This window comes from Suricata suricatta, chromosome 3, assembly GCF_006229205.1.
Source record: "Suricata suricatta isolate VVHF042 chromosome 3, meerkat_22Aug2017_6uvM2_HiC, whole genome shotgun sequence".
NCBI classification, from domain to species: Eukaryota; Metazoa; Chordata; class Mammalia; order Carnivora; family Herpestidae; genus Suricata; species Suricata suricatta.
This window is the reverse complement of record NC_043702.1, coordinates 8548317-8572082: the sequence shown is the minus strand read 5'-3', so window position 1 is coordinate 8572082 and position 23766 is coordinate 8548317. Positions and strand designations below refer to the sequence as shown.

Below are 23766 nucleotides of genomic sequence, written 5' to 3'. Positions count from 1 at the left end.
GGTGCACCTGGATCATGAAAAGAACCGTCAACGGCGGATTCCATTTCCAAATACAATATATCTGATCAACTTTCAACTCGAGATTGATGGGCCACTGATAATGTCTCCATCCCTTTCATGGATACTTCAGCTTAACATCTCTGGAAGGTATCATTGGCTGTCTGGTCCAACCCCCAAACTCAATGATTTTCTCCTTTCCTGCCTCTAGTACAGAGGCTAGGAGGCAAAATACAGTTCCCTTGAAGCTTGGACTTGCTGTGTGACACAGTTCTGGCCAATCAGATGGGAATGGAAGTCTGCTGAAACGGAGCCTTCCCATCTTCCTCCTTATTATAAAGGAAGATGGAGGGGCTGGAGTCACAGCAGCCATTGTGCGGCCATGAGGCAATTAGCTTCAGGAAAAGGCCAGGGGGATCTTGGAGACCCTGTCCCAGTAGCATCCAGTATTTCTGAACTACAGATTTCTGATTATGCAGCACAACCAAATCTCTGTTTAAGGTACCATTGGTGGAGTGTTCTTTTATAGCCAAATGCATCCTTGAGAGAGAATTCTGCATGAGATCACTGAGCAAGTTTTGGCTTTTCAGTTCCCCATTTGGTTTGCTGCACTGCTAGTTAATCACTGTCACCTAGAAACGCTGCATCTGCGTGTCTGTGGACGGGCAGAGAATGGGAGCAGCCCCACATGTAGCCGGTCTGAGTCTTGGGTCTTAAACCTTTATCAGCCAGCTGCCAGTGTTATCAGCTGTAAAGGCAAAAATCCATGATTTCTTGATTTTCAAACCCTGTGGAGGACTTAAAAATGAATGTGTTGCTACAAGCCTTCTGCCGGTGGGGTCTTAGGATAGGAGATGACTGTATGATGATCCCTAGAGAGACTGGGAAGGAAGCGGAGGGGAGGGCTTGGTCCTGCAGGCACGGGGTTCTCTGTTAAAGGAATTCCTACAGAGGATATGAGAATAAAGGGCCAGAAGGGGCCAGACAAGCAGCGGGTAGGTCTACCTGAACAGTGAGGCTCTACCGAGTCAGTTTAAAACACTGCACGAAATCTCTGGTGGCTCTGACAACAGCCAAGGGCCCAGACCTGGCAGACCCGACAGCCACCTGTAGATGGCGACTCTGCGTTAATGTTTGGGCTTCCGCCTCCAATCTTCAGAGAGAGGGTTGACCTGGTAACCTTCGCCCAGTACCCGGCCTCTTGGGAGTTGAGTCTACCTGCCGACATGTTTTCCCACAAACAGCAGGTGCAGAGAGAGCTCCGGCTGCCGTAGGACTCCCGAGTGCCCGTGATTTCTGGAACGCCCACTGCCAGAAGCAGGTTCTCCACTGAACTCAGGTGAACCCGCGTGAGAGAGCTTGCCCGGTTGCAGTCACCTGGTGGCCTCTGGTGGGCAGAATGCCCCCGACGCTCCCCAGCTGCCCACGTCCTGTCCCTGGAACCTGTTGCCTGTGAATGTTGCCTCACGTGGCAAGAGAGACCTGGCAGATGTGATTGAGTTAAGAGCCCTGAGATGGGGATTTTCGTGGGTGGTCCAGCAGACCTGATGTACCGCAAGTGAAAGGAGGAAGCAGGAGAGTCTGAGAAAGGTGACAATACGCTGTGTGGCTGGCTTAGAAGATGCAGGAGGGGCTGAGAACTGCAGGCAGTCTCCAGCAGCTGTAAAGGGCAAAAAAAAAAAAAAAAAAAAAAAAAAAGAAGGATTCCTCCCTACGGCTTCCAGGAAGAAGGCAATTCTGCTGCCACCTTGCTTTTAGCTCATTGGGATCCAATTCAGCCTCCTGACCCTACAACTATAAGGTAGTAAGTCTGTATTGTTTTAAGCCCGTAAGTCAGTGGCAGTGGCAAGAAACTGCCACAGGGCTAGATCCAGATCCTAGGTGTGTGGTGTTGGACCTACACATAGTGTCTTAAAAATCTGGAAGTGTTTTGGTAACGACACTCATCGTAATGAGCACTTCACAATGTACATATTTGTTGAGCGGCTATGATACACACCTGAAACTAATGTAATGTTGTCAACTACACTTCAGTTGAAATAAAGCAGGGGTGTCTGGGGTGCTCAGTCAGTTAAGCAATCAACTCCTGATTTCAACTTAGGTTATGATCTCATAGTTGTGAGATGGAGCCTGGTATTGGGGTCCACACTGGGCATGGAGCCTCTTTGGGATTCTCTTTCTCTCTCTCTCTCAAAAAAAGTTATTAAGAAAAATCTGGAAATGTTACCTAAGAGCTCAAGTCCCAGTTCTTCTTTGGTCACACCACCACCACCACTAACGATGGAGGATCTGGCAAGAATTTTCCAAATTTCTTGGTGACAGCAACGAGCTGGAGGCGGGTCAAGGCTGCCTCTTCCAGAAGGGGCGGTGTTTCTGGGCTATTCTATTTCCCACTTTACTAGCCTGGCCGCTAATCTTGCAGATACAGATCTAAAGTTCATCTCATTCTACTTGAAGAATGGGCATCACCTTGCTGACATTCACAAATGAGAAGCTGGGGGGCCTGATCGGGAAGAAAAAGGCGCATATACACAAATGGGAACTTCTTTCTTAGACTTCACAGCGCAAACGAGAACACAGCCTAGCTCTCTACACGTACTCGAAGCTTGGAACCCCGTATGCTTTACCTGCAAACGGTGGTCCGAGCAGCGCGGAGATGCCATTGGCACAGATGATGATGCCGTAGGCGTTGGCCAGGTGCTGGATCCCCACCAAGTCTTCAGTCACTACGGGCATTAGGGAGAAATTACCGCTAGAAAACCCTATCAGTGCGCAGATGACCGCCAGGCCGGCGTACGTGTGCATCGACGGCAGGATAAAAATGCTGAGGACGAGGGTGAAGTTGGCCATCAGGAAGACATTCCAAACGCTGATGCAAGGCAAGTCGGCCACAGCGCCCAGGACCACTTTTGCAAGTATGTGCACTATTGCTATAATTGAGGTCAGAGGGAAAATGTCGTTTTGCTTGGATAAATTATACAAATTGACTATTTCTGGGAGGTGGATGAAAGGGATAACAAAGCTGCTGTAGGCAAACAAAGCCCAGAAAATAAAGGCGACAAACATTCGATTAGTAAAGAGTGAGGCTGCTCCAAAATAGCCCGAGTACCAGTCTCGGAAGCCCTTCTTGACTCTCCTGGTCAGCTGGCTCGCCGTCTTCAGAACCCGAAAGGCGCCCAGGTTCCGTCTGCGCCCCGCCTTCTCTTGGCACGCCTCGCTGGGGGGGTCACCGAGGGTCTCCTCATTCCCGGGCCCGCCACACTCCTCTTCTGCTCCGCCCAGCTGCCCACTGGACTTCGATCCAGGGGAGTGAGCCAGGACTACCTGTGCGTCTTTCCCTCCCGGGTCGCCGCGCTCCGTCCCAGGAGAGAGGGGCCTCATGAGCGCCCCGCAAACACACAAGTTTAAGGACACGGCGCCTTGGATGAACATCGCATTCCGCCAGCCGTACTCCCTGCACAAGTACTTCAGCAAAACCGTCATGAAGAAGGTGCCAAACCCCGTCCCGGTGGTGCTGAGGCCCTGGGCAAGGGCGCGTCTCTTCTGAAAGTACCTTCCCACCATGACCACGGCCGGCAGGTAGGCCATCCCGCTTCCAAAGCCTGTGCGGGTCGGACGGGGGGAAGAGCACACAGCACAACATAAATGGTCATCTCGAGAATTGGCAGCATTTCATTACATTAGTCTCTATGCTATTTAAAAAAAATTTTTTAATGTTTATTTATTTTTGAGACAGACAGAGAGACAGAGCGCCAGCAAGGGAGGGGCAGAGAGAGAGGGAGACAGAATCGGAAGCAGGCTCCAGGCTCTGAGCTGTCAGCACAGAGCCCGATGTGGGGCTGGAACCCACAAACTTCAAGATCATGACCTGAACTGAAGTCGGACACATAACCAACTGAGCCACCCAGGCGCCCATCTATGCTATGTTTTTACACAAAGAAATAATAATGTTTATAACAGAGAAGCTCAGTGGGTAAGCCCAGAGCGGGTCATCCATGGAAGTGTCTAGTCCCTCATTTCCCTAGAAGGCTTTGCAGCACAGCTTACTCCAATAATGAAATGGGCCGGCATGCTCACATCGGAATATCAGAACGAATGCATGCATGAAAGGATGGATGAATTAACGAATAAAAGGATGCTGAGGGCCCTGCTGTCAGCGCTAATTGCACTAAGACCTGGGAAAGTATTTATGTACAAGCGGATGAAGAGCAATTGCAGGCAATTTGCAGAAGCCTCAGAAACGGGTCCTCCTGTTCCCAAATTAATAGGAAGAATAAAAGGAATGTCCCCATAAACACACCCAGAGACTGGACGTCAAAACCACGTAATACTTACTTGTATCTCTGACTTTTACTGCTATTTCTTAGTAAACAGGAACAGTTTGGGTTTCCATTGACCAAATTAAAATGCTGGTGGGGGAGCCTGTGGCTGTTGGGGGCAGGGAGAGAGGAGTACTAGCCGTGCTTTCTGCTCGATCTTTCTGAGAACCGAAAACTGCTCTAAACAATGAATCGATTTTAAAAAATGAAACAAAATGAAACAATGCTGGCCAGGAAGTTGTGGTTTGCATTCTTAACTTCTAGGTATAGACAGAGGGGAACCATAAGACCCACTTCAGTGACCGTGGGGCGCCATAATGCTTAAGGCCTCCTGACATGAAGATGGCGAAAATGGTGGCATGGTGTATGAAAGAGACTTTGGCTGATGTCGCTCCCCAGCGCTGAAGCCTCCTTAGTTCATCACCATTTAATAGTTTCAGAATTACCTGAACTTAAAAGAAGACCAGAGCAGATATATATGCAAATGCAATACTAATTACCATTAACTGAGTGCCAATGATGGGCCAGTTGCTTTACAGGCTTTATTTGATTTGGTTTTCACAATAACCCCAAATTAGCTGTGGTTATGCACCCCCCACCTGGCCTTTTTCTTTTGAGAAAGAAAGAATGTGAGCAGGGGAGGAGCAGAGAGAGAGAGGGAGAGTCCCAAGCAGGCTTCACACTGTCAGTGCGGAGCCCAATGTGGGGCTCAAACTCACGAAACTAGGGGGTGATGACCTGAGCCGAAATCATGAGTTGGATGCTTAACCGAATGAGCCACCCAGATGCCCCTATGCCCTTTTTTTTTTTTGAACCTCATGAAGAGTTAAGTTACTTTCCCAAGACTCTGCTGCAGGTAACTGGGGAATCTGGGGTGGAGCCCAGACCCAACTGCAGAGCCTGGTCCTTTTCCACTGCCTGAACTGCCTCTCGCCCTACACTGCTCACCTCCATCCCCCCACCAGCTGCGAGCAGGGAGGATTTTGCTTCAGCTGAGTTTCGTTATATATATGTTTATTATATATAGAGAGACCACGAACCAGGCAGAGGGAGAGAGTCTTAAGCAGACTCCATGCTCAGGCAGAGCCTGAGCGGGGCTCAATCCCACAACCCTGGGATCATGACCTGAGCCCAAATCAAGAGTCAGATGCGGGGTTCCTGGGTGGCTCAGTCAGTTAAGTGTCTGGCTTCCGGCTTCAGCTTAGGTCAGGATCTCACAGTTTGTGAGTTCGAGCCCCGCATCGGGCTGTGTGCTGACAGCTAACTCAGAGCCTGGAGCCTGCTTCTGATTCTGTGTCACTCTCTCTCTCTGACCCTCCCCTGCTCGTGCTGTCTCTCTCTGTCTCTCCAAAATTAAAAAAAAAAAAAAAAAAAGTCAGATGCTCAACTGACTGAGCCACCCAGGCGCCCCAGCTTTAGCCTGAGTTTCTCAAACAAGCCTTAAGAAGCAATGTGCCCCTTTATTTACCCGAGAGCAGTAATATTTACAGCAAGTGTCAGAAGTCATGATCCTCAACAGTCTTCAGGTGGATAACTTGTTTTAAAAACAATCAAGCTGGGACACCAGGGTGGCCTAGTTGGCACTTGAGTTTGGCTCAGGTCCTGATCTCACGGTTCGTGGGATAGAGCCCCATGTCTGGCTCTGTGCTGCTGCTATGGAGCGTGCTTGGGACTTTCTCTCTCCCTCTCTCTCTGCCCCTCCCCTGCTCATGCTCTCTCTTCCTCTCTCTTTCTCAAAAATAAATAAATAAACTTAAAAAAAACGAACAATTAAGCTAGCTTCCAAGTGATTCCCGGCAGAAATGGGAGCAGGTTCCCAATCCCCCTCGCAAGCCTCATTGAGGGTAATAATAACTTGCATTATGTGAGAAACGAGCAGGAAAAAGACGGCTATCCTTAATTTTGAACTAAACTCTAGATTAATCTTTATTATGTTTAAGTCCACAAAAAACCCAGCATCTGTCATATCCTAATGTTCAAAGGGGCAGAGAAAAATATTTAATAGTCCTAAAACATACTTCCTCCTCCCTCTGATTGTAAAGCAAATCCTGCATATATCATTTCGTGTGCAAATATTTTAGTATAAATCTCTAAACAGAAGAATTCTTTAACCAACCGAATCTGAAAAAACTTAAGAATTTCTTTTTTAAAACAATTTTTGTTAACGTTTGTTTATATTCGAGAAGAGACTGAATGTGAGTGGGGGAGGGGCAGAGAGAGGGAGACACAGAATCCGAAGCAGCTCCAGGCTCTGAGCTGTCAGCACAGCACCCAATGAGGGGCTCGAACCCATGAACTGTGAGATCATGACCTGAGCCGAAGTCGGATGCTTAACCAACTGAGCCACAAGATGCCCCAAAAATGAAGACTTTCTTGATGTCATGACATGTCTAGAAAGTGTTAGAATTTCTAATTGTCTCACAAATGACTATATTTTCTTTAAAAACTTGTTTAATCAGGACCCAAATAAGGCCCACTCAGTGCTATTTGTTGGTATGAATTTTAAACCTCTAGAAATTTCTGGGTTTTTTTTCTTGAAATTTATTTGTTGAGAAAACTGGGTCATTTGTCCCGTGAAATTTGTCATAGTCTGCATTTTGCTGAGAGCACAAACGAAGTTTAATTTTTTTTTAATTGGATTTGTTACTGACAATAACCAGCATCCTAAATCTAATGTGGTTATGGATTTCTAAACGACAGTAGAATCAAATGATTAATAGGAAGAGAACCAAAGTGCCTAAGCATAAGCACTAATTCTGACTCAAAACGTCTAATAGACAATCTCATGTATGAGAGGAAAAAAATCCAGGCCCAACGTTACAAGTATCTATTTCCCTGTTACCTTGTCCATTGCCTTACCAGCTTCCTCCCTTTTCCTGGCTTTACTGTCAGTAATGGGCAGAATTATTCCATGAGCTTACAGGACAGGCCTTAGGGATATGCAGCTCAAGCCCAGGGACCAAGCAAGGCCTTGCTAATGTTCGGCCCGGGGCAGGGCCCTGGAATAATTCTCCGCCACACTCAGGTCCAGAGGAGGGGCTGCAGCCCTACCAACAGGGTGGAGGAGACAGGCCCAGAAGGGGTGAGAGAATCCTGTGGTCCTGGGTCAGTGTGGACGGCGGAACAGGCATCCTAACCTGAAGACATGTGTCCAGACTCCGCTGGCTCAGTAGAGTTGCTCAGACAGACATTATTTTTCTGCTTAATAGCAAGATATTCCTAGGCGGTTTTAATTGTTTAGGTGTTCAAAAACAGAAAGAGATACAAACAAATGTTTCACATACTTTTCGGAATGGAGAAGAATATCAATAAAGTACTTTTCAAATGTAAATTGAAAAGACAGCCCGGAGTTCTGCATATATAAGCTAACTGATTTAGCAGGATTTTCCAGTTAAATATAGTTAGATGTATATCTGTGGGGGAGGGGGATACATTTCTTTTCAGAGACTTTCTTCGGGTTTTTCCTGTATGAAAAGTGGAGCCAGAGAGTTCTCAAGATAGTTTCCTTTCACTAGTCTCTGACTTCCCCCCTACTTCTTCATATTATTTTATTTTTTAATGTTTTTTTTATTTAATTTTGAGAGACATGCCACTTCATAAGGATATTGATTATTATTTATTTTTTTTAATTTTGGAGAGACAGAGAGACAGTGTGAGCAGGGGAGGGTCAGAGAGAGAGAGGGAGATACAGAATCTGAAGCAGGCGCCAGGCTCTGAGCTAGCTGTCAGCACAGAGCCTGACACCGGGCTTGAACTCACTGAAGGTGAGATCGTGACCTGAGCCCAAGCTGGACACTTACCCGACTGAGCCACCCAGGCGCCCCTCCCCGCTACTTCTTTAGCTCAAGAAATATTTGTTGTAAGTAAGTGAAAGAATAAATAAATGAATGAATGTGGAAACAATATTATTGGAAGGTCAAAAACAATTAACTGCCAGAAATAAAGTTCATTTAAACAAATGATCTAATCATAGAACTCTCTGAATGATGAGAATGAACCTCAAATCCCAGTTTTTAGGTCAAGTCAGGGGCGCCTGGGTGGCTCAGTCGGATAAGTGTCCGACTTCGGCTCAGGTCACAATTTCGCAGTTCGTGGGTTCAAGCCCCGCGTTGGGCTCTGTGCTGACAGCTCAGAGCCTGGAGCCTGCTTCCGATTCTGTGTCTCCCTCTCTCTCTGCCTCTCCCCTGCTCATGCTCTGTCTCTCAAAAATGAATAAATGTTTAAAAAAATTAAAAAAAAAGGATTAAGTCATAGTCTGTATAATCAAACACCACCACGTCAAGTTACAGGGGGGCCCACATGTCTGCCCAGAGACCCCAGCCATGGCTCCTTGGTCTGAGCATGAGTTTTCTTTCCTTACCTATAGTATCAAAATCCCAGTGCTGGCTCTATTCATTGGACCCTTTGGGGGAACGTTGCTAAACTACTTAGGGGAAACATCTTAAATTTTCTTTCAGAACTGTTACCAAGTCCTTCAGATCAGTGGTTTTCAATCTAGGATTCAAAGGATGCAGAAATGCTTTATGTGGATGGATGGAACGTACAGAGAAGCAGCCTGCCAACTATTCGGAGGGTAGGTTTTGGTGTTCAGGCACTTAAGCTTACGCCATAATAAAAACGTTGCATTCTATAAAACAATCACACAGTAGCTAACACTAGCTGAGGACAAGGACTCTATTGTGCGGCAAGCACGGCGCTAAGTGCTTTATACACATTATCTCCACCATTTCAATAACGCTGTAAACCGAGCACTCTCACCATCCCCTGTAGCAGATAAGTAAACTGAGGCATAAGCAGGTTAAGTAATTTGCCCAAAGTCATACAGATAAGAAGTGGGGGGAGGGGGAAAGCAAGACTTCCAAATTCTAACGTGTGACTCTTCTTCCAACACTGTGGTCAACATGTCATTTATTAGGATGGAAGCTCTCTACTCAAAAAGGAAAGTCAGGCTGGGTCTGGCTCGCTGCAATACGACCGTACAAGTAAGGAACCACTTCTTACCTGTGTGAATTCTGCCACCTGTTGACACAGGAAATTACGGCCGGGGATGTATTTTGCAGAACGGATATGCGAACCACCTTTCCTGGTAGCCAATTCTTACCTATTCACGGGGCAGTGACCCTCCCTGCCCTGGCTTAGCTTCTCGGAGTCTCTACATATACGTGGGTGGACTTGGTTGCTATTTCATTCATTTGAATGGGGCTGAAGGAGAAAACAATTATTCAACGATTCACGCTCCATGCTGCAGTTATTAAATGAGGGTATGTTATTAATTCACTCAATAGTTGGTCTGTTCACCTCTGTGAATTGTTTTGAATTGTATTATTACCTTCCTTTTCCTATTCCTCATAAGAAAGACTAGCACTTAGAATGAATCATGGGAAATTTAGTGGGATTCTAATGGGAAGGCCACGTACACACGTTAGGGTGTTTTCCCACTCTTAAGGCATATTTAATATCTCATATTAAAAAGCGTTTCCTGGAGTACACGGTGGGGTGAGGTGGAGGAGACAAAGACAAAATATTTTAATGGCTCTCTTTTCTCCACAATTAGTCATTGCCAAAATGCCGAACAAATTTAAAATCAAGTTAAAAAAAAAAAACCTCACTATGCTTACCAGCTGTCACTCCAAAGGTAATAAAGAGGTAGTGCACGTTCGCCGCATAGGCACTCAGCACCCAGCCGAGCGAGTTCAGCAGCCCTCCGATGATTGCCGTCTGGCGACACCCACAAGTGTTAATGAACAAGCCGATGAAGGGTCCTGTCGTGGAACATTGAAAAGGGCATTGACTGACGGTGTTTTATGCTCATGCTTTCTTAGCAAATCCTCACATGAAGACAAAGCATACACCACGACTAGGGCTACTAAATACAAAGAACCAAGACCCCCATTGGTCTGTAGGCAAAAAGCTTTTGGCCTGCACAGGTGGGTTTCGGTAACTGCATTGGACCATGAAACCCAGGTTCTAGGTTTTCAAGGATGGCAGACCTGAAATAAATAGATGAATAACTTAGTTCACTCTCTGGTCTGCAACAGAGGTAGGTCCTAACCTAGGGGTCTATGGGCTTATTCAGCCTGTGGATGCAGTTTTAAAATCCAGAACGTGTTTTAGGGATGCAGGGGTGGCTCAGTCCATTAAGCCTCCAGCTCTTGATTTTGGCTCAGGTCATGACCTCACAGTTTGTAAGTTCGAGTCCCAAGTCAGACTCTGCTGACACTCTGCTTGGGATCCTGTCTCCCTCTTTCTGCCCCTCCCCTGCTTGCTCTCTCTCAAAATAGAAAAATAAAATAAATTTTAAAACTCCAGAACATAGTTTAAAAGGTGTTTTGAATCTGTTGCCAACATTCAGAAATTAAGAGCGTTCCCAACGAATTCTATGGCAACACAGACTCCAGTAGCTTCCCACACAGCCAGCACGGCTGGAGCTGGGCTGGAGCTCCAGGGGACACACTCTGGCTTTGCCGCTGTCACCACCCTTCCTGGCAGTCCTGTGGCCTCCTGCCCTCATTTACATTCCATTATCTGAGGTTTTGACTCCAGACCTAAGGAGGGTACGGAAAAGGGCTCCCCGGCCTCCAGTGCTGCCAGCAAAAAGCTGAGAGCCTGTTTTCATGAGGCCCCAAATGCAAATAAAGCACAATGAATAGAACTTCTCATTGCTTAATCTGTACTTCAGCCCCTGGCGACTCTCAGTCCCAGACCGGCCCCAACACGCTATGCATTTATGACACCGTGTGGAAGATTCAGGAAGACGCTGCTCCTAGCAATACGGTATCGAGTGACACGCAATCTGACTGCTTACTTGCCTATAATGCTCTGTGTTTTCTTTCTGATTTTGTGGTACCTGCTGATGTCACAGAAGCTTATTGCTTGCCTTGTGATCGGTGATTCCTTGTCCAAAAAGCAATCCATATTTTAGCTCTGTTGGATAAGACTGTGCGCGATGTTCAGTAAGATGGCCCATTTTAAACATCATCTTATTTCCGATCATTATGACTTTTACAGTAATGAAAACCTATATTCTGGTGGAAATATCTCAGGGTAAAAATTGGTTGAACTGGGAGTGCCGGGGTGGCTCAGTCGGTTAAGCCTCTGACTTCAGTCAGGGCATGATCTCACAGCTTGTGAGTTCAAGCCCCGCGTCGGGCTCTGTGCTGACACCTGGGAGCCTGGAACCTGCTTCGGAGTCCGGGTCTCCCTCTCTCTCTCTGCCCCTCTCCCGCTCATGTTCTGTTTCTCTCTCTCTTTCTGTCTCTCAAAAATAAAGAAACATTGAAAAAAATGTTTTAAAATTTATTATACTCTAAGGAGCTTCTCCTTTTAGTCCCAATCGAAATAAAACTTTCCTTGAACTTCTAACTATATTCATGTACATATTTGGATGCCCAGTTTGCTAATGAATTTTTTTTGTTTAATGATTTTGAGAGGGCCTAATCCTAAAAATGATGACGGTAATGATTTAGTAATTTAAATAACCCTGGCACATTACAGAAAATAATGCAGTAAATAAGTCTCTTAGAACAGACTTAATGTAGTACATATGTGTTATATAAATATACTATTATATATTATAAAATTACCACATGATATGAATAACATATAAACTAAACATACTGACATAAACATCTGAGGGAATTATTGGAGGCAATAATTCTGAAATTCAGAAACCATAAGCTGAAGATGTGTCTTTGATTTCTTCAAGAATATTTTTATTTTTCTAAATCCACATTCATGTCAGCACTCAAATCTTGGATGAGTGGATAAGAAAGAGAAAAAAAGGCATGATTCATTGGTCTGTGGTTAATAGGCCTTTTAAGCTATTAAAAGCATGTTCAGCAGGCACCTGGGTGGCTCAATTGGTTAAGTGACTTCAGCTCAGGGCATGATCTTGTGGTTCGTGGGTTCAAGCCCCACAGTGGGCTCTGTGCTGACAGCTCACAGCCTGGAGTCTGCTTCGGATTCTGTGTCTCTCTCTCTCTCTCTCTGCCCTCCTGCACTTATGCTCTCTCTCTTTCTCTCTCAAAACTAAATAAACATTTAAAAGAAAAAAATATATAAAGTATGTTCAGGAGTTCAGGAGCATGATCATATTTTCCACGTAACAGAAGTTCCCAGAAGCAAGTTTGTCTGTGATACTGCTCGTTTATGGAAGACAGCATTGAGAAGGCATTTGGGGGAAAAGAGGGCATGGAATTCCCAAGTAAGAGCAGACCCTCTGTCTGAAGGAATGTTCTATATCAAAAAGATAGGATTAATTGCTTTGCTGATAAGCACATTAAGTTGATAACATGGTCTGGCTCTTCAGTTCATCTCTCGTGTGCTGGAGTTTAGTCATTTATCACTCGCAGCTGGGCAAAGTCAGCCCGGCAATGCCGTGACTCCCGCGTGGTCACAAAACACAGACAAGTCAAGAAAAAAAAAACCAGGAAGTCAGACACAAGTTTTCTGATTTCATTCCCTTTTCTTCTTTTTTTAATCTTTATTTATTTGAGAGAGAGAGAGAGAGACAGAGTGTGAGTGGGGGAGAGGGAGATACAGAATCCAAAGCAGACTCCAGGCTCTGACCTGTCAGCACAGAGCTGGACATGGGGCTCAAATTCACAGACCATGAGCTCATGACCTGAGTTGAAGTCGTGGGCTTAACCGCCTGAGCCACCCAGGCACCCCATGATTCCGTTCCATTTTCTAATCATTGCTGATGGTCAGCTGGAATCTCCAAGATCAAATGACCATTTCACCAGAATGAAAAGAACTCCTTACACAGTCTTTTGTGGAGAAATTCAATGTTCTGGGAATTTCAGACTATCAGACTTTCTCCTCTTCAAAAGGAATCTGATTTTGGCCCATTGCCCACATAATAAAGCCGCAGGGAACACCCTGAGGGAGTCATAATTTCTCGCCCGTCTCTGCATCTCATAGGCTGGAAAAAGCTCAGGTGAGGAGAGAACCAATCTGAGGTGACCTTGGCATACAATCATGGATGAGAGTAGGTAGTTCACTGAACTCTGGCCTCTTGGGGTAACCCCTCCCTGCAATAAGCTGTGCAGAGCTTCTAAATCAATGACTGCCTTGGCTGAGCACTGGCGGCACTTAAGAGTTTTCAAAAGCCCTGACGCTTGGGTCCCGTCCCAGGAGGTTATGATTTAATGGTCTAGGTGCAGCGTGAGCGGCAGGGATTCTAAAACTCCCACGTCGCTCTGCTGTGCGTTCAGGACCGACAACTACTGCTCTAAATCTACTCAGGAAGTAAGTAAGGTTTTGCAGTCAGTGGATTCCCCTAACAACGTGGCCCCACTGAGAATTATCCCAAGGACGATGTCCCTAAGGCTGCTGTTGATAATGACTGAGGTGATTACATGTTGCTAAAAGTTGGGAATTTCAGCAGGAAACTGGCAAAGTCCATGCTGGCAAAGAATGAAATTACTGAATTTCCCATGTGCAAGGTACGGCCCAAGGGAGAGATGGCTTTCAACTCTGTAATGTAATTCATGGATTGTTTTAAAGTTTATTTATTTATTTTGAGAGAGAGAGAGAGTGAGAGAGAGCAGGGGAAGGGCAGAGTGAGAGAGAGAGAGAGAGAGAATCCCAAGCAGGCTCTGTGCTGACATGGGGCTGGAACTCACAAACCACGAGATCATGACCTGAGCCGAAGCTGGAGGCTCAACCGACTGAGCCACCGAGGCGCCCCTCTTATGTAATTTTACAACAAGATTAGTATTAATTCCCTTTGATAAACACGCTTACTCCACTCCCGTCTTGAGAAATAACACTTTGTCCTTGTTTTCCGTCATTAGCACTACCACGATTATTAATGTTGTTTGTATTATCCGTTAACATTGATTGAATGCCAGCCAAGATCAACCAATCTCCGAGTCGGATTCAAGCAATTAATTACCAAAGTGGAGATCCCTGAAAAGGCAGGGTTCCATCAAACACACAGATGCCTATGTTACCCAAACTCCCACAGAACCAGAACAAGATTTGAGGCCATTTATATTTCCAGTATAAAATATACTGTGAATACTTAAAATTAAAGAGAAATCTGAGGGGTGCCTGGGTGGCTCAGTCAGTTAAGCATCCAACTTCGGCTCAGGTCACAGTTTCTGAGTTCAAGCCCCATGTCACGCTCTGTGCTGACAGCTCAGAGCCTGGAGCCTGCTTCAGATTCTGTGGCTCCCTCTCTCTCTGCCCCTCCCTGACTTGTGCTCTGTCTCTCTCTGTCTCTCAGAAATAAATGAACAATAAAAAATAAATGTAAATTTGATATAAAAGTATAGCTTTGACTTTCAAGAGATAATGCAAGGGAAAGCACCTGATATAAGAGATGCCTATTAAATACCGGTGGACAGTAAAAATTGTTTGGTTCCCAGAAGGAAACACACAAGCCATAATAACATGTTACATTTATGGTAATGGTCTAGCTCCACGTCTCCAACTGCACAAGGACTGCTTTCACAGATTGGTGTGTGGTCAGGTTTAACTAGAAAATTAAACAGTATTGTTGTTCCTTCCTGTTAGCTGGATCAGAAACTTTTCTAAAAGCAGTTTAATAGATTTTTCAACAGCATAGGATCAATATCTCAAATTAAATCATTGGAACTCTGAAATAAGATTGTTACTTGACTTTTATGGTGTTTTCTCTAAATTTTTTTTGACAAATATTTCTAAGTATTAAAGCATTAAAGTAGTTAAGTATTATTACATCGGTAATGATGTATAATGAATTATAGCAGTCAAGAAAACAGTATGGGGCAGGGCGCCTGCGTGGCTCAGTCAGTTAAGCGTCGACTTCAGCTCAGGTCGTGATATCACGGTTTGTGAGTTCGAGTCCCATGTCGGGCTCTGTGCTGACAACTAGCTCAGAGCCTGGGGCCTGTCTTCAGATTCTGTGTCTCCCTCTCTCTCTGACCCTCCAATGCTCACACTCTCTCACTCTCTCTCTCAAAAATAAATAAAACATTAAAAAGAATTTAAGAAAACAGTATGGGGCAAAAGATAGTTTTTGAGACACTCCAACTTTTTATAATATTCAAATAGTAATATCAAACAAAAGGACAAATGCTGTGTGATTCCACTTATGTGAGACACTTTCTATCACAGAGACAGAAAGCAGAGAGGTGGTGGGAACGGGGAGTTACTGTGGCCCACCTGCAGAGTTTCAGTTTCGGATGATGAAGAGGTTCTAGGGATGGACGGTGGTGATGAATGTACTCAATGGCAATGAACTGTATACCTAAAAGTGGTTAAACAACATTTTTTCAAGTTTATTTACTTATTTTGATGCGGGGGTGGTGAGAGGAAGCAAGAGAATCCAAAGCAGGCTCCTCTCTATCAGTGCAGAGCCCGATGCAGGGCTCCATCTCATGAACTGAGAGATCATGACCTGAGCTGAGATCAAGAGTCAGACACTTAGCCAACTGAGCCACCCAGGCGCCCCTACCTAGACGTGGTTAAAGTGGTAAATTTGATGCTCTATATATTTTGCCACCATAAAAAAAATAGTGCCATCATTAACACCTAGTGTCTCATGTTTCAACAGTATAAAAACATACAGTGGAAAATCGTCACTTTATGATGATTCAGTGTCACAGGAGTTGACACGTGAACATACCCACAATCAAGGTGATGCCCATGCTGAGTGAGCTGACCCACGCAGTCAGGCCGCGGCTCTGGTGGAATTCTTCAAGCCATTCCACGTTGAGGACTCCCAGGGCCATCTGGGAGCCCATGACGAGGATGTGCACAAAGAAGGAGGCAAGAACCACCATCCAAGCCCAGCCACTGTCAATGTTTGGCTGGGGCTTAAGCGTCTTCTTATCTTTGGGGTCATCTTCAAAATCATACCCAATATCTTCATGACTTGTATACATTTTCCAAGATTTTCTGAAATACACACAACAAAAAATTTCCTTGTGCATCAAGCCAAAAGTATCTCTATCTTCGTTGGACAACCTCTACTTCTCCTTTTGTAATCGGTGTGGCTTTGTCATCATCAACCTTCAGATTCAATTTGTCATTGTGCAGATTTGGGAACGCTCCTTACTATTTTACTGCCAAGCACTTCTGTGGAACCTGTTTCATCTTTACAGTCATCCTATATATAAGTCTTATTGTCCGTATTTTAAAGAAATGGAAATAGACTCAGAGAAGTGAAATGTCTTTCCCAAATTCTCATGGCCAGTAAGTGTGGCTCCACAGGAACCTAGGAATCAAACCCAGCCATTCCTGACCCTAAAGCATATGCCTTGTGTCTGCTATTGAGATGGATACTGACAGGTGACAACAAAGATGTCACAGAAGGAAGATATCTGGCCTCAAACAGCCTCTCAGGGTAGTGTTGCCTTGGTAGGGCCCTTAGCAGAGCATCTGGTTCACATTTTCTGCGTCCATTTGTTCAGTACCACCAGAGTGGATTAGCCTCCGAAGACCAATTCATGTGAACTCAACCCAGGAAAAGATTGGTAAACTAGAGGGCTAATTTATTATTTTTACAATGGGATATATAGCTTTCTAGCAATGCTGATACCCAGGTCTGATACACAGGACACATGCTTTTACCCATTCCACCTACCCCTGTTCCAGCATTTCCCTGGTAACTAGAATGCTGATTGAAAAACAGGAAATCAATGGAATATTACATGGCAATGAGAAAGAATGAAATATGGCCATTTGTAGGAAAGTGGATGGACCTCGAGGGTGTCATACTGAGCAAAATGAGTCAGGCAGAGAAAAACAGATACCATATGTTTGCACTCATAGGTCTAACAGGAGAACAGGAGAAACCTAATGGAGGACCAAGGGGAGGGGAAGAGGGAAACAGAGTTGGGGAGAGAGAGGGACGCAAAACTTGAGAGACTATTGAATACTGAAAAGGAACTGAGGGTTGAAGGGGAGCGGGAGGGAGGAAAAGGTGGTGGTGATGGAGGAGGGCACTGGTGGGGAAAAGCACTGGCTGTTGTATGGAAACTAAATTGACAATAAACTACTTAAAAAAAACCATAAAGATTAAAAAAAAGAAAAAAGAAAAACAGGAAATCAGACTAAAAGAATTTGAATACTACAGGGAGGGACAGGTTACCAGTGAGCTTACCGGGGAGCCAGAGGCTAGATGATGCCCGTGTGCCAAATAAGAAGCTTAGTCTCTCCTGGATACAACAAACACGTAAGGGCTGAGTTTGTACAGGAAAGAGACATGATGACCTGTGCTCTGCATAGACTCATCTCAAGATGTTCAGGAACGAGGCTTGGGCCTGGATGGAGCTGGAGGGGGCAGTGGTGCCGGGTCCAGCGAGGACTCTGGTTTCATTTTTGTTTTTTTGGATGATCATTAACGGCATGTGTAAGAACTGAGGGTAGAGAGTAAAAGGAGGACAGACAGAGACAGTAATCATGGAGGCGGTGGGGCAGGAGGGCTGGTCTTGGTCAGGAGGAGCAGCCCATCCCCTGAGACTGGAAGAAGCAGAGGGTGGGTGCAGATGACATGCCAAGTAGCGGGATGAGAAGTAACACCTGATGGTCTAATTCTTGGGGCAAGTAGAAAGTCAGGTCACCGGCCGACAATGAAGAGGATGGTGGTTAAGAGGGGGCATGAACGTTCAGGAAAATGGAAGAGACTGGCTGTCTACAACAAGTGGCCATGACCGAAGATGGAGCTGAGCCCTGCAGGGCACCGGCACAGAGTCATGGGCGTGCAGCACCAGGGACAGAGCGTCGGAAGTACCACTCCAGAAGCTGGCAATTAGAGCATCATCGGGCATCATCAGGGGAGAACTTTAAAACAACAACCCACTAAAAGTTGGTCTGTTTTTTATGATCACTGTGTGCTGGCAAATCCAGACAACATCACTGATAAAATACTCCTCCCTCCCAACATCTTTTGCTGGTCAAAGTATCAAACAATTACGTGTGAATTTCCTATCTGTAAGCTTCAAATCAGTACGGCGCTGTTACTTATCCTTTCGTAAACACTGTATTGTTCACGGGCGTTATTTCAGAGGATCCCTGGTTACACAGTTGGCCCTGATACCCAGGTGGCCCCAGCTACGCACGTCTGCTTTGAGAGTAAGTTCCTAGGAGTTCAGACTAGCTGGATCTCTCTGTGGCTCAGTGAAGGTCTGTAGCCACTGCGATGCTGTGTGTCACCACAGGACGTTCGAGATGAACTGACAGCACAGTTATCATAGAGATAAAGAACTGGAACTTGAGTTCTTTACTTCTGTCACTCTATATGCCTAGTTGGGAGATTTTATGTTGTTTCAAATGTAAAATAGCAAGTGCGTGAGTGCAAGATGAAAACCTTTGGGTTGGAAAGTGAAATTTGCAGTCAATACCTGAAATGTCTTACTCAATTTAAATAATGTCTTTAAAATAGACATTGATTCTGATAACCAGCAGAGAAATAGAACTAGTAATCAAAAATCTCCCAAAAAACATGAGTCCAGGGCCAGATGGCTTTCCAGGGGAATTCTACCAAAGAAGAATTAACACCTATTCTTTTCAGGCTGTTCAAAAAAATAGAAATGGAAGGAAAACTTCCCAAACTCATTCTATGAAGCCAGCACCACATTGATTCCAAAACCAGACAAATACCCCACTAACAAGGAGAACTACAGACCAATTTCCCTAATGAACAGGGATGCAAAAATCTTCAACAAGATACTAGCCAACTAGATCCAATAATACATTAAAAAATATTATTCACCATGACCAAGTGGGACTTATACCTGGGATGCAGCGCTGGTTCAATATCTGCAAAGCAATCAGTGTGATTCATCACATCAATAAAAGAAAGGATAAGAACCACATGATCTCCTCAACAGATGCAGAGAAAGCATTTGACCAGAAAAAGCATCCTTTCTTGATAAAAACCCTCAAGCAAGTCGGGATAGAAGGATCATACCTCAAGATCATAAAAGCCACATATGAAAGACCCATCACTAATATCATGCTTAATGGGAAAAAACTGAGAGTGTTCCCCCTAAGATCAGGAACATGACAGGGATGTCCACTCTCTCCACTGTTGTTTAACATGATGTTGGAAGTCTTAGTTTCAGCAATCAGACAACGCAAGGAATAAAAGGCATCCAAATAAGCCAGTAGGAAGTCAAACTTTCACTCTTTGCAGATGACATGATACTCTATATGGAAAGCCCAAAAAAGTCCCCCCCCCACCAAACTGCTAGCACTGATCCATGAATTCTGCAAAGTCACAGGGTATAAAATAAATGCACAGAAGTCAGTTGCATTCCTATGCATCAATAATAAAGCAACAGAAAGAGAAATCAAGGAATCTATCACATTTATAATTGCACCAAAACCCATAAAATACCTAAGAATAAACCTAACCAAAGAGGTGAAAAATCTATACACTGAAAACTATAGACAGCTCATGAAAGAAATTGAAGAAGACCATGCTCTTAAACTGGAAGAACAAACTTTGTTAAAATGTCAATACTACCCAAAGCAATCTATATATTGAATGCAATACTCATCAAAATAACACCAATATTCTTCACAGAGTTAGAACAGATAATTCTAAAATTTGCATGGCACCAGAAAAGATGCCAAATAGCCAAAGCTTTCTTGAAAAAGAAAACCAAAGCTTGAGGCATCACAATCCCGGGTTTCAAGATGTATTACAAAGCTGTAATAATCAAAACAGTATGGTACTGGCACAGGAGCAGGCACTCAGATCAATGGAACAGAATAGAGAACCCAGAAATGGACCCACAAACGTGGCCAACTAATCTTTGACAAAGCAGGAAAGAATATTGAATGGAATAAAGGCAGGCTCTTCAGCAAATGGTGCTGGAAAACTGGACAGCGACATGTAGATAAATGAACCTGGTCCGCTTTCTTACACCACACACAAAAATAAACTCTAAATGGATGAAAGACCTAAATGTAAGACAGGAAACCATCAAAATCCTAAAGGAGAAAGCAGGCAAAAACCTCTGTGATTTGGGCTGCAGCAACTTCTTACTCAACAACTTTCTGGAGGAAAGGGACACAAAAGCAAAAATGAACTATCAGGACCTCATCAAGATAAAAATCTTCTGTACAGCAAAGGAAACAATCAGCAAAACTAAGAGGCAACCAATGGAATGGGAGACGGTATTTGCAAATGACATCAGATAAAGGGTTAGTATCCAAAATCTATAAAGAACTTAGCAAACCCAACGCCCAAAACCCAAATAATCCAGTGAAGAAATGGGCAAAAGACATGAATAGACATGTCTCTAAAGAAGACATCCAGATGGCTAGCACACACATGAAAAAAGCCTCAACGTCACTCAGCATCAGGGAAACAAATTAAAACCACACTGAGACACCACCTCACACCTGTCAGAATGGCTAACATCAACAACTCAGGCAATGACAGATGTCACAAGATGTGGAGAAAGAGAATCTCTTTTGCACTGCTGGTGAAAATGCAAACTGGCGCAGCCACTCTGGAAAACAGTATGAAGGTTCCTCAAAATAAAAAAAATAGAACTACCCTATGACCCAGTAATTGCACTACTATTTATCCAAGAGATACAGGTGTGCTGTTTCAAAGGGGCACATGCATCCCAATGTTTATAGTAGCTCTATCAACAATATCCAAAGTATGGAAAGAGCCCAAATGTCCATCAACAGATGAATGGATAAAGAAGGTGTGGTATATATACAATGGAGTATTACTCAGCAATCAAAAAGAATGATCTTGCCATTTGCAACTTCGTGGGTGGAACTGGAGGGTATTATGCTAAGCGAAATTAGTCAGTCAGAGAAAGACAAATATCATATGACTTCACTCATATGAGGACTTTAAGATACAAAACAGATGAACATAAGTGAAAGGAAGCAAAAATAATACTATAAAAACAGGGAGGGGGACAAAATAAAAGAGACTCTTAAATATAGAGAACAAACAGAGGGTTACTGGAGGGGCTGTGGGAGGGGGATGGGCTGAATAGGTAATGGGCATTAAGGAATGGACTCCTGAAATCATTGTTGCACTAACTAATGCTAACTCACTAGGATATACATTTAAAAATAAAATTAATTAACTAATTAAAAAAATAGACCGATTCATTTTCAACTAATTATTTTATTTTTATCTTTTTATTTTTTTAACATTTATTTACTTAGGTAATCTCTACACCCAACATGGGGCTTGAACTCATGACCCAAGATAAAAAGAGTCAATTTTTGCTCTACTGACTGAGCCGGCCAGGTGCCCATCAATTAATTATTTTAAAACGGAAGAAAAAATAAGAAAATAATGATGATTAGAAACCTCACCACATGGATATTACTAATTGTTTTGTTGCAATAGAGGAAGGAAGTATAAATAATAATCCAAAGTACACAAGGAATCCCTCCAATCGTGGGGCTTTTCTCAGCAGTGTTCTGGTGTGGATGGGCGGGGGGAGAGACAGAGAAGCAGGTGTGGTGGGCCACACAGTGCCCACAGCCTCCTTCTCCACAGAGCTGAGAACTTTTTTTACCTTTTTTAAAGCTATGTGGTCCATGACATTTAAAACACTTACTCTCTGACCCTTTATAGGAAAAGCTGGCTGACCCCTGGACTTGGTTCTGGCTAAGAATTTTGGGGGAAGAAGCTGGTGCTGGAAAACCAAGGATGTCAGTAGAAGAACAGCTTCATGGATCTGTCCTGGGCTCACCTTGATGTTCCCTTTCCTTCAGACCTCGTTCTCACTATTATTTTTATCTTTTAAGTGATTCTAGGTCTTAAACACCTATCCAATTCTCAACCACAGCACATCCTGCCGCATTACTCCTCTCTGCCTGGGTCTTTTTTTTCCTCCCCATTTTGCAGACTGCTGGGAGGGAGAAAATGCTATCTTGCCTTTCTCCACCCTGTCAAGGCATCTTTAGGATCAAGCCCACACTCCCCTTTACCAACACCAGCTTCTGCATTCACTATCTGCCACCCGTCCCTGCTCGCCCTTCCGGGCTTTGACCTGTGCGCTCCAGCCCCGCGAAAGCACCTCCCTGACCTCTTTTGGGAACACACTTTTCTCCTCTTCTGCTCCTCCAAGATCCAAATTATAAGTGCAACCTTGACATGGTGAGAGAAAAATGGTGTGGGAGATGATTCTTTGGCTGATGGTCTTAATTTTCCTCCTTTTAGTGGATCTCATTGGGGAAAGAAAAATCACAAAAAACAACACGTTAAATTTATGGTCATAAAATAAAAGTTCTTCTCTCTACCTTTTAAACATCATCTGGATGAGCTGGTAGATTCGTGGCTGATTGTAAACATGAAGGAAGATGAGGTAGGTGGCGCTTCCCCCGGGGAGTCTAGTCTGCCATCTGCCACCGGCCTGCTCCCCCCCGCAGGGAGAGGGGGGTACGAGACGGGCAGTTGCTCCCAGAGCTCCCAGCCCAGAAAAGTGTCACCCGGCAGAAGGCCCAGCAGATAAACCTACAAAGGTCTCAGAAAGGGTGCTGGGTGGCTGTCTTCCCTCTGTCCCTGCTAGCTGTATGCAGACTCTCAAAGAACCAGAAAGAGAAGAATCGGGTAGCCTGACAAGGGGCACCACGCCCGGCCTGGATGAGTTCTAATACCATCGTTTGAAATCTGTGCGATAATGCTCAGCCCTGTTTAGTAAGACAAAACAACCCGGCATTTTCCCGAAGGCCCATTACACCTACGGAAAAGTCCGAAATAAGGATAAGTAAGCAGCTTTAGAGTCTAACTGAATTATTTATTTTATGGGTTAAGAGATGCAGTTGCCATTGAACTGCTCCCAACGCTTCCAGTTTATTTGTTCATAAATGACATTGAGTCGCATTTAATTGCCAAGTTTTATTCAAGAGGCGTAAGGGTGCATGTGGCATTACAGTATCAAATGGAGAGCACTGGTGGGGGTGGGAGTGGCTAAAACAGAAGTTCTATTCGGTCCTCAGGAGGTCCCTAAAGATATACCAGGCAAATAGACTCCTCTGCATTTCATGCCTAAATCTCTGCTGGTAATTCCTGTTTTGACTAATCACAGTTAACTTACGGTCCAACCAGGTTAACTAAAAGCACACCAAAGACAACAGAAGAATACATTTCTATTTCCCTCCACCCCCAAGTTTGCTTTAAGCATTTATATAATTCTAAGATACAAAATAACCATTTGAGTATTATAATCCTACTCTACACCTAGTGAGAGAGAGAGAGAGAGAGAGAGAGAGAGAGAGAGAGAGAGAGAGAGAGAGAGAGATCTGGAGAAGGTTCTGGATCACCCTGTCCCCCAGACTTCACATCTATCTACACCTCATGGCCTTCAAGCTCGCCCACCTTCTCCGCATCCTGACACACGCATAAAACAACAGGCATGGGGCACTCGGGGGTAAATGGAGGCATACAGCGTAGGGCTTCCTCTAAGGATCAGTAAGATGCAACCCATTCTAGGCTGGCCTGTTGGAAGGTCAGCATATAGCATGAGGG

The 23766-nt window shown here is 44.5% G+C and overlaps 1 protein-coding gene across 1 annotated transcript in view; it reads right to left on the bottom strand.

Moving 5' to 3' along the window:
* The window catches only part of SLC16A14 (solute carrier family 16 member 14), a 28543-nt gene extending 5046 nt beyond the window's left edge, over window positions 1-23497 (bottom strand). The window contains exons 1-4 of the mRNA XM_029933654.1: window positions 22325-23497; window positions 15931-16202; window positions 9935-10078; window positions 2625-3599 (exon numbers count right to left, since the gene is read on the bottom strand). Coding sequence (XP_029789514.1) covers window positions 2625-3599; window positions 9935-10078; window positions 15931-16189 — 1378 coding nt within the window. The 5' untranslated portion in view covers window positions 16190-16202; window positions 22325-23497. The remainder of the gene's footprint in view (window positions 1-2624; window positions 3600-9934; window positions 10079-15930; window positions 16203-22324) is intronic.
* Window positions 23498-23766: the final 269 nt, after the last annotated feature.